At 48.3% G+C, this 13,806-nt stretch overlaps 1 protein-coding gene across 7 annotated transcripts in view; it reads right to left on the bottom strand.

Moving 5' to 3' along the window:
* Positions 1-13,806, bottom strand: part of FZR1 (fizzy and cell division cycle 20 related 1) — a 45,378-nt gene that overhangs the window by 19,921 nt on the left and 11,651 nt on the right. For 2 of the 7 annotated variants that reach the window (XM_067033141.1, XM_067033143.1), the window contains exon 1: positions 5,900-5,942. The exons of 2 other annotated variants lie outside the window; for them this stretch is intronic. Coding sequence is in view for 1 of the 5 variants with exons in the window: in XM_067033140.1 (XP_066889241.1) it covers positions 5,900-6,041 (142 nt within the window). In the remaining 4 variants the exon portion in view is untranslated. Of the gene's footprint in view, positions 1-5,899; positions 6,055-13,806 lie in introns of those variants that run through there. 3 more of the 7 variants (XM_067033139.1, XM_067033142.1, XM_067033140.1) reach the window with 2 other exon arrangements.

The raw sequence follows: 13,806 nt of genomic DNA, 5'->3' as shown, positions 1-13,806 counted from the left end.
CCGGCACCCTCCTCCGGGCGCGCTCCCGCGGCCGGCCCCGCCCCCGCGCTGCGTGCCGCCGCCCCGCCCCCGCACGCCGGGGCCTCGGGCCCCTGTCCCGCCCCGCCCACCCCGCGCAGCTGTGCCTGCTCGCCGCCGCGTGCATCTCGGGAGGACGTGACGTAGCCCACGATTCGAATCAATACAGTAAGCGTGGCGCCACGGGTTGCCCGGGGCAACCGCGCGGGAACAGGATCCGCAACCCGCGAAGGCGGCTACGTGGGAACCCGGGGGAGTGGTTCCTCTCAGTTTAGGGCGTTGTTCTTAGCAGGGGACGCTCGCGGAAACAGGTACCCCTTGGCAGACCCACACCGCAGTAATGGTGTCACACCGCGTGATGAGCGCAGGTGAGACCCACAACAGGTGCATGTGAGGGTCGTGCAAACCCCACTGCCTACTGAAACACGTTCACTCATTCTACGGGTTGGAAAAGAATTTCCAGACACAAGGCAGAATGTAAAAAAGATAGTTTATTAAAGGGAAGGGTCGCTGCCAGAACAGCGGGCTGGCTTTCTGATAGGGAGAGCTGACCCCAAGCTTTTATAGCCAGGGAACAAAGGAACTTGCGAGTCATCTGCTGATTGGGTAGGATATGCATACTTCCACTGTGCAGAGCCGGGGAAGAACAGGACAAATACCCTTCCTTATATGGGACCGGAAAGGAGCAGGGCAGGACGCCTGGGAGGGCTAAAAGATGTAATGGTTGCTACGTGACAGAGTGATGGGTCCCGTAACTCTCTGTTCCGGCGAAGTTAGCCCTCTGAGTTTATCTTGTTCTTTCTCCTTGGAGCACCACATAAGCAAATAAAACAGCAATCCTCCTGTAACATTGCACCGGCTCCACCTTGGTTAGCTGTAAGTCTAAAGCTCTCCTATTCTGTACAACCACTACCGCTGGAGAATTTGTTCTCGTAGAGTGTTAATCTGAGCTGCTCGGTTGACAATCTGTTGTGTGAGTTCGAGAGCTGTCGGGCAGTGAAAATAAAGTTTAAAAGTCCAGCTAAGGGCTTCCCTCCCACCAGGGAAATGGTTGAGAATCCGCCTGCCAATGCAGGGGACACGGGTTCGTGCCCCGGTCCGGGAAGATCCCACGTGCCGCGGAGCGGCTGGGCCCGTGAGCCATGGCCGTTGAGCCTGCGCGTCCGGAGCCTGTGCTCCGCAACGGGAGAGGCCACAACAGTGAGAGGCCCGCGTTCTGCAAAAAAACAAAAACAAAAACAAAACAAAACAAAAAAGTCCAGCTAAGCCTGTTCCTATCCCAATGATAATCCCTAGGACTGGTATTACAGTGAGGGCTGCCTGCTTCTGTTTATGTGATTGAGAGTGTAACGGAAGCAGGATACGGTCACGGATAAGGGTAAGGTTAGGAATAATGTATGCAAGGGTACAGGTCCCCATTCAGTTGGCTGGAAGGCATAAATAAGCATTGGATCAGCAAAGGAAATAGGTGCTTATTTGTAGGGTCTAAGCAGATGTCTAAAGTGATGTTGAAGTAGGGTTTTCCTAAATGAGTCCGGGAATGTTCTATGCCCCCACAGGTGGTAGCTAAAGTCATTCCAGCTAAAGGGGAGAGGCAAGATATCTTTGAGGTACGGGAAAAAAGTTATAAGCCCAGTTAAAAGAAGGAATAGTACGGTTCCACCCTATGTCATAGTCCTCCGGTGTCTTGAGTTTTCTGTAGTCTTCTTGTTAATATTAGAGGGTTGGAACCAAAATTGTGGTTCTGATAGGGACAACTTGGGGATGGGGTGGGGCAGATGGAGGTCCCCAAATAGCTAGCCTGTGTCCAATCGGTGGTAACATTGGGAGGTTTTGGGAAGTAAATGCTGTAGAAAGGGGAATCAAAATAGTTCCATATGGGGATAGTTTGTTTTGTCGTCAGTTAGGAGGGAAACCCATGTTTGGGTAGGGGAAAGGGTGAACGTACGATTACAGACCTGGGAAACATTGAGGAATTTACCTACGGGGGGCCCTGGTCTCGAGAGATACACACAGAAGAGGCGGTTGTGCCACGGAGACTGAGGAGAATATGCGCCCTGGAAGGTTATAGTGAGGCCTCTGATGTATGTGGTTGAGAAGCATATGGTCCACTGTAGGTTTTACTCTAGAACTGACGGCCCATCCTGGTCTATCGAAACAGGAGGGGGCTAAATAGGATTCAAGTTGGTTCCATTCATCTGGCGGAATGGGAATTGCCTTTAGGCCATACTGACGGGAGACAGTGATACACATCCAACAGTTTCTGTGTGAACCTGGTGAAGACTGGTTGAGGAGTTTGAGGGCTTCCTGAACTGGCGGTAAGTATGGGTGGCAACTGTATGTATGCACAGGAATGGAAAAAGGGAGAAGAATCAGAACGGTTTTTCGGAGGCTATGTTTAAGTATTGATAAAGTTGGTCCGGGGTATAATCTTGAAAGTCTCCTTGGAGGGTTTTGTCCCAAGCTAACTGATATATGTACTGTCGTTGTTGGGTTGGGGTTAGATTCAATAGGTGGGGGTTTTGGAGGTTTATGTCTTATAATAAGGAGAAATAAAAGCAGAGTGCTGAGGCAGAAGTCTGAGACCAATTGGAGGGAGACGACGGAAAGGTTATACTGAGGAGTTGACTCATAGTGCACATTTAAATTCGGAGTGGATGGAGTGGGTGGAATTAGAGTTATACCACCTTTGGGATATTTGAGTTGACAAAAATACCAAGAAGCAGTTCCACAGGAGTAGAACAGAATAACCCATGGGAGGGAAAAAGCCCAGAAAAAGAAAAGGAGGGGGACAAGATTAAAAAATCAGGCTATCGAGGCTTAAGGGGCCATCACCTGTCTTTTGAAGAGAAAGCGGAGGCTGTCCAAAGGCTTGCAACTATAGGAGGCACATGGTGAGTCACTGGTGGATTGAGGATTCTTGTCCTCTGGAGGAGGGGCTGCCTTTAGTCATGACATATGGATCCAAGGAGTAAAGCCTTGTATTTTGGCAGCTGTAGGGATGGTCCTGTCCACACTGCTTCGAGTGGTCTCCGTTCCTGTGGAAGGGTCTTAACGTATACCCAGTCGCCTAGATATAAGTGGGGAGCGGTTTCTGAGAAATTGGGATCTGGCTTAGGACTATTTTGGTCCTGGTATTCCCAGATATTAAGAGTCAATCCTAACGTTGGGAGATACTGTACTAAATAGTGGGTCTCTGGATCGCCCAGGAGGTCTGTGCTTAAGAATGATCTTCCACAGATTTCATAAGGACTTATATGAGGCCTGGCCTTTGGAGTGATCTAGACTCTTAAGAGAGCAATAGCAAGAAGGGTGACCCATGTCTGGTGAGTCTCTATTGCTAACTTTGATATTTCTTGAGGGCTTGATTGGCTCTTTCTACCTTGCCTGATACCTGAGGGTGCCAAATGAAGATAATAACTGATTTGGAGGGCTTCGCTGATGCCTTGGGTCAGACCTGAAATAAATGCAGGGCCATTATCCGATTGTAATGAGCGTGGCATTCCGAACCGAGGTACGACATGTTCCACGAGGGTAGTGGTAACCTCGGATGCTCTCAGTCTTAGTAGGGAAGGCCTCTACCCATCCTATGAAGGTATCTACCATGACTAGGAGATACCTGAAGCCTTTACAAGGGGGCATGTGGGTGAAATACATCTGCCAATCTTCTCCTGGTTGGTTCCCCTGCCTTTGGATTGGATGGAACAGTGGTGGGGGTGTTTATAGCCCCTTCTCGGTTGGCCCGGTGACAGACCGGACAGGCCTGGGATATAGATTGGAGGGTTGAGAGGATTCTTTTTCCTGTGAATACTGTCCCCACCAGTCTGAAGAGGGATTTGGCTCCTAAATGGGTAGCCTGCTGAAGGTGGTTTAGAATCTTCCATTGGGGGGCTTCTAGTAAAAGAAGTTTGGTGTCTGAGCTCTGTAGCCACCCTTCAGGGGTTAGAGTGAACCCACCGTTTTGTCCCTCTTAAAGTTCTGATGGTGAGTACAGTGGTGGTGAAGGGTCTAAACTTCGTATCAGGGGAGCCTGTAGGACGTTTTGGGGGGCCCTTTGGTTTCCCTATCTGCTATATTATTTCCTTTGGTTATGTCCAACAGATCCTCTGGTGTGCCCTGCAGTGGATGATAGCTAAGTCCTTAGGGGATTTTATGGCTACTAATAGGTCCAGGATTTCTGGTCCATGTTTGATTGGGATGTTATGTGTGGTCAGTAGGCCCTTTCCTTCCAAATGGCCGCATGAGCATGGACTACATGGAAGGTATATGCTGAGTCTGTGTAAATGTTAATGCATAGTCCTCTTCCCAGTTGGAGCGCTCTAGTTAGTGCTACAAGCTCTGCTTTCTGGGCAGAGGTAGTTGCCCCATGGAGTGGGCCTGACTCTATCACCTCTGTTAAACTGACTATTGCATATCCCGAAACCTTTCGACCTTCTCAAATGAAACTACTGCTGTCTGTAAACCATTCTGCATCTGGGTTGGGTAAAAGAGTGTCCTGTAGATCTGGCCTAGCACTGTAGGCGTGATCAACAACTTCTAAACAGGAATGTAGTAGAGGGGTGTTGGGATTTAGGCTGGGCAAGAGAGTGGCATAGTTTAGAGTGGTACAAGGCTTGACTGATATTTCTGACCACTCTAAGAATAAAGATTGATTTTTTCTTCTTTTTTTAAATTTTTGGCTGCGTTGGGTCTTCGTTGCTGCACGTGGGCTTTCTCCAGTTGTGGTGAGCGGGTGCTACTCTTCGTTGTGATGCACGGGCTTCTCTTGCTGTGGAGCATGGGCTCTAGGCATGCAGGCTTCAGTAATTGTGGCACGTGGGCTCCACAGTTGTGGCTCGTGGGCTCTAGGGTGCAGGCTCAGTAGTTGTGGCACACGGGCTTAACTGCTCCATGGCATGTGGGATCTTCCCAGGCCAGGGCTCGAACCCGTGTCCCCTGCAATGGCAGGCGGATTTTTAACCACTGCGCCACCAGGGAAGCCCCAGCCTGACATTTTTGGATTCTACTATCTGAAATTCAACGGAATGCCTTGGAATTAAGAACATCCATGACATGACCTGGTGCGGAGTGTCAACAGTAAGCTTGTCGGTTTGGAGACTTCTTCTGTTAGTAGTGCCGCAGCAGCTAATGCCCTTAGACAGGGAGACCATCCCTGAAATGTCAAGTCTAGGTTTTTAGATAGGTAGGCCACTGGGCACTAAGATGGTCCCATGGATTGTGTCAACACTCCCAGAGCTACCCCCATTTTCTCATGAACAAAGAGAGAGAAGAGTTTTGTTAAGCCTGGTAAGCCTAGGGCCGGGGCATGACTAGGGTCTTCTTTATTTGTTTAAAGGCTGCTTCCATTTCAGGGATCCATTTAAGAGTGAGATCTTCTGGTCCTTTGAGAGCCTCATAAAGAAGCTTAACTAACAGGCCATAGGTAGGGATACAAATTCGGCAGAAGCCTGCCAACCTAAAAAGGTTCTAAGCTGTTGTTCAGTAGCTGCCATGGCAAATTAGGGCGTGGGCCTGCCGTTCTGGGAGACGGAGTGGGGAGTCCCCCGGTTTGGGGCGGGGAGCGATCAGAGGTCAACCTGCTAATTACAAAAGGATAGGGACGCTGACCGCGCGGGGAGGTGGCGGGCTGCAGGTGGCTCTGCTTGCGGAGGTCACGCAGGGCCTGCTCTAGGGGGAGGCTCAGACGTGGGGGTTAGGACGGGAGATGGGATGCTGAGGTCACCTGGGCCTAGCTCGGCTTGCGGGGCGGCGCGCCGGCGTCCGGCCGGCTCCCGAGAGGTGGGGGGGCCTGAGCTTGGGGGCGGCGGGCCACACAGGCCCGCCCGGCTCGGGGGTCGCGCTCGGGTCCAAGGGGCGGGTCCCCAGACCTCGTCCTCCTCACCTGGCTCGCTCCCGTCGCCCGCTGATTCCGCCGGCCCCGCCTCTCCTGGCGCGGCGCCGCGCCCGCCTCCGCTGCGAGCAGCTACGCCGCGTCCGGCCGCCGTCGCCGCTGACGGTATCCCGGGCTCCGCGCCCCTTAACATGGCGTCGGTCGCGACTCCTCGCCGTCCGGTGCCCTCCGGCGGGCGCGCTCCCGCGACCGGCCACGCCCCCGCGCCGGCGCGCTGCGTGTCCCGGCCCCGTCCCCACCTCCGTGCGGCTGCGCCTGCGCGCCTCAGGCGTCGCTGAAGGACGTGACGTAGCCCGAGATTCGAATCAATACAGGAAGCGTGGCGCCACTGGTTGCCCAGGGTAACCTCGCGGGAACAGGATCCGTGGCCCGCGGAGGCGGCTACGTGGGAATCTGGGGGGAGTGGCTTCTCTCAGTTTAGGGTGTCGTTCTTAGTAGGGGATGGTCTCAGAAACAGGTAACCCTGGGTAGACCCACATCGCAAGGATGTAGTCACACCGCGTGATAAGCGCAAGTGAGACCCACAGTAGGTGCAGGTGAGGGTGCAAACCCCACTGCCTACTGAAACACATTCACTCATTCATTCAACAAACACTTATTGCGTTCCTATGAGTGCTCCTCCAGGCCCTCCAAGCAGGGAACAAAACAGATAAAAATCTCTGCTCAAAAAATGGGCAGGGGTTCCCTGGTGGCGCAGTGGTTGGGAGTTCGCCTGCCGATGCAGGGGACGCGGGTTCGTGCCCCGGTACGGGAAGATCCCACATGCCGCGGAGCGGCTGGACCCGTGAGCCATGGCCGCTGAGCCTGCGCGTCCAGAGCCTGTGCTCTGCAGCGGGAGAGGCCACAACAGTGAGAGGCCCGCGTACCACAACAACAACAAAAAAAAAACACAAAAAAATGGGCAAAGGATCCAAACGGACATTTCTCCAAAGAAAATAATGGCCAATTCATGAGAAAATGGTCACCACCTTTAGTCCATGGAGAAATGTAAATCAAAACCACAGAGCTACCACTTTAGCCTACTGGATGGCTGTGATTTAAAAAATAATAATAAAAATAAACACCCCATCACCCCAACCCAGGAAAATAAGTGTTGACAAAGACGTGGAACCCTCATACATTGCTGTGGGATTGTAAAATAGGGAAGCGACTATGGGAACACTGGCTGTTACCCATAAAGTTATATTAAGAATTACCAGATGGCCCAGCTATTCCACTCCTACAATTGGAGATCTGTGTGAAAATTAGTAAACAGAAACCTCATTTAAAATGGAGTAAGGAGTTCCCTGGAGATCCAGGGGTTTAGACTCGGAGCTTTCACTGCTATGGCCTGGGTTTGATCCTTGGTCGGGGAACTAAAATCCTGCAAGACGCGCCTCACGGCCAAAAAAAAAAAAAAAAAAAAAAGTGGAGTCAGGGAGCCAGAATGGGGCCTTCTTAATTCCTACTGTAACTGAGCAGGACGCTATGGAGCCTTCCTGGAACAGACACACACTGCCCCCATCTCCATGTCCTCCGACTGCCTCCTTTTTTGTTGTTGTTTATAAATACTTATTTATTTGGCTGCGTCGGATCTTAGTTGTGACATGCGGTGTGCGGGCTTCTCCAGTTGCAGTGCGCAGGCTTCTCTCTAGTTGTGGTGCGTGGGCTCTCTAGTTGTGGCATGCAGGCTTAGTTGCCCCGTGGCATGTGGGAGCTTAGTTCCCCGACCAGGGATCGAACCCACGTCCCCTGAATTGGAAGGCAGATTCTTAACCACTGGACCACCAAGGAAGTCTCTGCCTGCCTCTGTCTGTAGAAGAACTTTAGCCTTCTAGGCCTTCCCCAAGTTCAAAAGGGTAAGTTTTATCAGAAGTGAGAAAATGCAGAAAGGAAGGAAAACAGTCAAGCAAGACAAAATAATAATATTTTAGCCATTAAACAAAGTCAAGGACTTTTAGTTCGTCCTCGAGGGCTATAGATGATATTCTGAGCTGTGTCCTTTGAGTTGTTTTGCAGATACTGAAAACACCACCAGGTGTAAGAAGTTAACTGCATGATGCCCACAAGGAAGTAGACCCCACACCGGTTGGAATCAGAAGGCTGATGATGTTGACTCCCAGTTACCTCACCATCAACCAATCAGAAGAATGTCCATGAGCTGATCACACACCCCACAAACCCTCTCCCTTACCCTGTCTTTAAAAACTTTTCCCTCCTACACAGTTGGTGGGAATGTAAGTTGGTATAGCTCCTATGGAAAACAGTATGGAGGGTCCTCAGAAAACTAAAAATAGAATTACCATGTGATCCAGCAATCCCACTCCTGGGAATATACCTGGACAAAACTATATTTCAAAAAGATACATGGGGCTTCCCTGGTGGCGCAGTGGTTGAGAATCCGCCTGCCGATGCAGGAAACACGGGTTCGTGCCCTGGTCCGGGAAGATCCCACATGCCGCGGAGCAACTAAGCCCGTGAGCCATGGCCGCTAGGCCTGTGCGTCCGGAGCCTGTGCTCCGCAACGGGAGAGGCCACAACAGTGAGAGGCCCGCATACCAAAAAAAAAAAAAAAAAAAAAAAAAAAAAGATACATGTACTTCTATGTTCATAGCAACACTGTTCACAATAACCAAAACGTGGAAACAACTTAAACTACAGTTTGAACCCCCAGTTTTCTCCAATGGACTTTTTGTTTATAACAACCCATCAACAGCTGAATGAACAAAAAAGATGTGGTACAGACATACAATGGAATACTACTCAACTGTAAAAAAGAATGAAATAAAGCCATCTGCAGCAACATGGATGGACCTAGAGATTCTCATACTAAGTGAAGTAAGTCAGAAAGAGAAAGACAAATACCATATGATATCACTTATATGTGGAATCTAAAATATGGCACAAATGAACCTATCTACAAAACAGAAACTGACTCATAGACATAGAAAACAGATTTGTGGTTGCCAAGGGGTGGGGGGGTTGGAAAGAGAGTGATGGACTGGGAGTTTGGGGCTGGTAAATGCAAACGATTACATTTATAATGGATAAACATCAAGGTCCTAATGTATAGCACAGGGAACTATATTCAACATCCTGTGATAAACCATAATGGAAAAGAATATAAAAAATGTATATATGTGTATAACTGAGTCACTTTGCTATACAGCAGAGATTGGCACAAGATTGTAAATCAACTATACTTCAACTAAACATCAAAACAAACAAACAAAAACCAAACCAAAACAAAAAAAACCTTTCCCTGAAAGGCTTTGGGGAGTTTGGGTCTTTTAAGTACTAGCTACCTGGACTCCTTGCTTGACCCTGCAATAAATGCTGCACTTTCTATACCACAACCTAGTGTCAATAGATTGGCTTTACTGCACACATATGAGTGGACAGACCCAGGTTTGGTTCTGCTACCAACTCTAAATCAACTGCATACTATGCAGGAATAGACATATCTCTGCATCTCTAGCAGGAAGGTTACTACTTCACTACTCAGCAGGGGGAGGAAGAATTTCTCCTTGCCTGACAACAGCCCAGCCAATGAGAGAGCATCAGCACTCAGCCAAGGAAAAACCACTACAGTCTGAACCCCCAGTTTTCTCCAATGGACTTTTTGTTTATAACAACCCTGCCCAACTCCCGCTTCGCTTCTATAAAAGAACCATCCTCTCCTTTGTTCTCTGGACTTGCCTGTGGCTCACCATATGTTGTTCCAAGTTGCAATTCTTTGCTGTTTCTGAATAAACGTACTTTGCTGTTAAAATAACTGGCTGTTTTATTGTTTTAGGTCTACACATGTGTCCACACAAAAATTTGTACACGAATGTTCATAGCAGCATTATTCATAATAGCCAAAAAGTGCAAACAACCCGAACGTCCATCAACTGATGAATGGATAAACAAAATATAGTATATATGCATATAATGGCATGTTGTCTGCCAGTAAAAAGGAATGACATGCTGGTACATGTTACAATGTGGATGAACCTTGAAAACATGATGCTCGGTGAGAGAAGCCAGACACAAGAGGCTATGTAGTGGTGATTCCATGGATATGAAACGTCCAGAACAGGCAAGTTCACAGAGACAGAAAGTAGATTACTGGTTGCCAGGGGCTGGGGGGAAGGAAAGAATGGTAGGCACTTTCTTACTGGGGTGATGGAGTGTTCTAAAATGGATGTGATGGGGAACTTCCCTCGTGGTCCAGTGGTAAAGATTCCACCTTCCAATGCAGGGGACGTGGATTCGATTCCTGGTTGGAGGACTTGACCTCACATGCCGCGGGGCAACTAAGCCCGCATGCCACAACTAGAGAGCCTGCGCACCACAACTAGAGAGAAGCCCACGCACCGCAATGAAAGATCCTGCATGCCTCAACGAAGATTCCGCGTGCCACAACTAAAGACCCGACATAGACCAAACAAAAAAAAAAAAAAAAAAAAAGAATTGTTTAAAAAACTCAATATTTAAAAGTAAAATAAAATAGATAAACAACAAGGACCTACTGTAGAGCACAGGGAACTATATTCGATATATTGTAATAACCTATAATGGAAAAGAATGTGAAAAGGAATATATATGCATAACTGAAAAAAAGAATATATATACATACACATAGATGTATAACTAAATCACTTTGCTGTTCACCTGAAACTAACACAACATTATAAATCAACTATACTTGAATTTAAAAAAAAAAAAAGCAGCGGAGCCTCAGAACCGAATGTGGGTGGTTTGGGGCTCGGCACAGACTGCTCTCTTGCTATCACTCCCCCGCAAGCCTGAAGGTTCAAGGTTCCAAGTTCTCGGACATACACAGGCCTGGCTTTTGGGTGTGGCTTCCCATATCTGCTTCCTGCACCCCTGGGTCTATCTCCACTCACTCCCAGAGCATCCTTGGGCCCGATGACACCTGGCACGCTGCCCCGAAGCCTTCCAGAGTCAACACAGCGCCCGGGGTAGTCCTGTGTGGACATTAGTCTGATCCACTAAACGTGGTTCAGATGGTGGCCCTGCGAGCCAGGCAGGTCCACTGTAAAGCCAGTTCTCTGGGATCAGCTTTCCAACACACAGGAAGACAATAGAAAAGTAACACACCACTATAAGATATAAGATAGATAACCATCAAGGACCTACTGTAAAGCACAGGGAACTCTACTCAATATACTTCAAAAAATATTTATTTATTTTATTATTTATTTATTTAGGCTGTGCCGGGTCTTACTTACAGCACGTGGGATCTTTAGTTGCGGCATGCAGGATCTATTCCCCGACCAGGGATCGAACCCAGGCCCCCTGCCTTGGGAGAGTGGAGTCTTACCCACTGGACCACTAGGAAAGTCCCTCTACTCAATATTCTGTGATAACCTACATGAGAAAATAACCTTAAAAAGAATGGAAATAGGTGTATGTATAACTGAACCTCTATGCGGAACACCTGAAACTAACATTGTAAACCAACTATACCTCAATAAAATTTAAAAAAAGAAAAGAAAGGAGGTCGGCTCCATGAGGCCAGAGACGGTCTGTTCATTTTCTGCCCTCTGTCCCAGGACAGCGCCTGCCACACAGCAGATAATAAATATTTGCAAAATGAATAACTGAGTGTTTAAACCAGCAGTTGGCCTATCAAAGTGACTTCTTTGCTGTGCGTGGCATGTTGATGTTTTTCATTAATCGCCCTCATGTTTTAAAGGAGAGATTGCATGTAAAATCAATTGCTGCCTGGCTTCCCTTAAAAATGGAACATCTAGGGAACTTCCCTGGTGGTCCAGGGGTTGGGACTCCACGTTCCCAATGCAGGGAGCTCGGGTTCAATCCCTGGTCAGGGAACTAGGATCCCACATGCCACGCGGTGCAACCAAAAAAATAAAGATGTAAAAAAAAAAAAAAAGGAACATCTGGCCACAAAGGGCAATGACTGGCTGGAGAGGGGCCACCCATAGAAGGAGCCTGGGTGCCCCAGGCCCCCGTTATGTTTGATTCACCCCCTTATGCTTCTTGCCTGACCCCGTTATGTTTGATTCACCCCCTTATGCTTCTTGCCTGACCCCGTTATGTTTGATTCACCCCCTTATGCTTCTTGCCTGACCCAGAAAGCAGGAGATGGCTGAGAACAGGACCCTGAGTAGCCAGGCGAATTCTGCCCCCTCATCAAAGTCACCACCTTGTGAAGGCTGCTAGCTCGCCCTGAAGGGGCTGCTGTCACATCCCTAACAAATATCAGAACAAAATAGTACAGTAAAAAGAATTCAAGCAGCACAAGGAGGTATAAGATTTAAAGTAAGTACTCTGGGGCTTCCCTGGTGGCGCAGTGGTTGAGAATCCGCCTGCCGATGCAGGAGACACGGGTTCGTGCCCTGGTTTGGGAGGATCCCACATGCCGCGGAGCGGCTGGGCCCGTGAGCCGTGGCCGCTGGGCCTGCGCGTCCGGAGCCTGTGCCCCGCAACGGGAGAGGCCACAGCAGTGAGAGGCCCGCATACCGCAAAAAATAAATAAATAAAAATAAAGTAAGTACTCTGGGTAAATTGTTGGCCATTTTTCAAAAATTTTACCCACATGTAATTTAAATATCTAAATCCATTTATGTAAATGAGATCACATCACTGATGCTGTGCCTTGCTCTCTTCACTTTTTGGAAGTACATCTTGGACCACTTTTCATACAACGTGGGTAGATCTTTTGTAGGTCTCAAACCCATGTCTCAAACCCGTGTCCCCTGCATTGGCAGGAAGATTCTTAACCACTGCGCCACCAGGGAAGCTCTTTTTTTTTGCCATTTTAAATAATGTTGCAATGAATACTTCTGTTTTCACTTTTTTTTACACTAGTGTCAGCGAAATTCCTCAAAATGGATTTGCAGACTCAAAGGTTCTGCATTTAAAAGTTAAGACAGGGCTTCCCTGGTGGCGCAGTGGTTGAGAGTCCGTCTGCCGATGCAGGGAACACGGGTTCGTGCCCCGGTCCGCGAGGATCCCACATGCTGTGGAGCGGCTGGGCCCGTGAGCCGTGGCCGCTGGGCTTGCACGTCCGGAGCCTGCGCTCCGCGGCGTGAGAGGCCCGCCTAGCACACACACACACACACAAAAGTGAAGACAATTTTCAAATGTTTAACTTCGAAATGTTTAAACACTGAGAATAAAAGTAGTCCTCCTTTTCCCTGCCACCTATTTTTCCAACAGTGTATTGAGGAAACTTTCAGATGTACAGAAAAGTTGAAAGAATTTTACAGTGAACTGTCATATGCCCACCGTCCACTTTCTCCAATGAACATTTTACTATATTTGCCCTGTTATGTATTTATCCAACCTTTTATCCATCCATCAATATATCTTACATTTTATGCATCTCCAAATAAGTCACACACTTCACATCCATTAGGATGGCTACTATCAAAACAGAAAAGAAAATAACAAGTGCTGGTGAGAATGTGGAGGAATTGGAATCCTTGAACGTTGCTGCTGGGAATGTAAAATGGTGCAGCTGCTGTGGACAAAGTTCAGCAGTTCCTCAAAAAGTTAAACATAAAACTACCATATGATCCAGAAATTCCACTCCTGGGTATATATGCTCAAAAGATTTGTAAATAGGGGATCAGAGAGGTACTTGTGCACCAATGTTCAGTGCAGCATCATTTACAATAGCCAAAAGGTGGAGACAATCCAAATGTCCATTGACGGATGAACAGATAAACAAAATGTGGTCCATTCATGCAATAGGAAGGAAATTTAAAAGGAAGGAAATTGTGATTCACGCTACAACGTGGATGAACCCTGAGGGTAACTATGCTCAGTGAAATAAGCCAGACACAAAAGGACAAATATTGTTTGATCCCACTTTCTAAGCTTCCTAGAGTAGTCAAAATCAGAGACAGAAAATATAATAGAGGTTACCAGGACCTGAGGCCACT

The sequence above is a fragment of the Kogia breviceps genome, chromosome 4, assembly GCF_026419965.1.
Source record: "Kogia breviceps isolate mKogBre1 chromosome 4, mKogBre1 haplotype 1, whole genome shotgun sequence".
Taxonomy (NCBI): domain Eukaryota; kingdom Metazoa; phylum Chordata; class Mammalia; order Artiodactyla; family Physeteridae; genus Kogia; species Kogia breviceps.
This window is presented reverse-complemented; position numbering and strand designations above follow the sequence as displayed.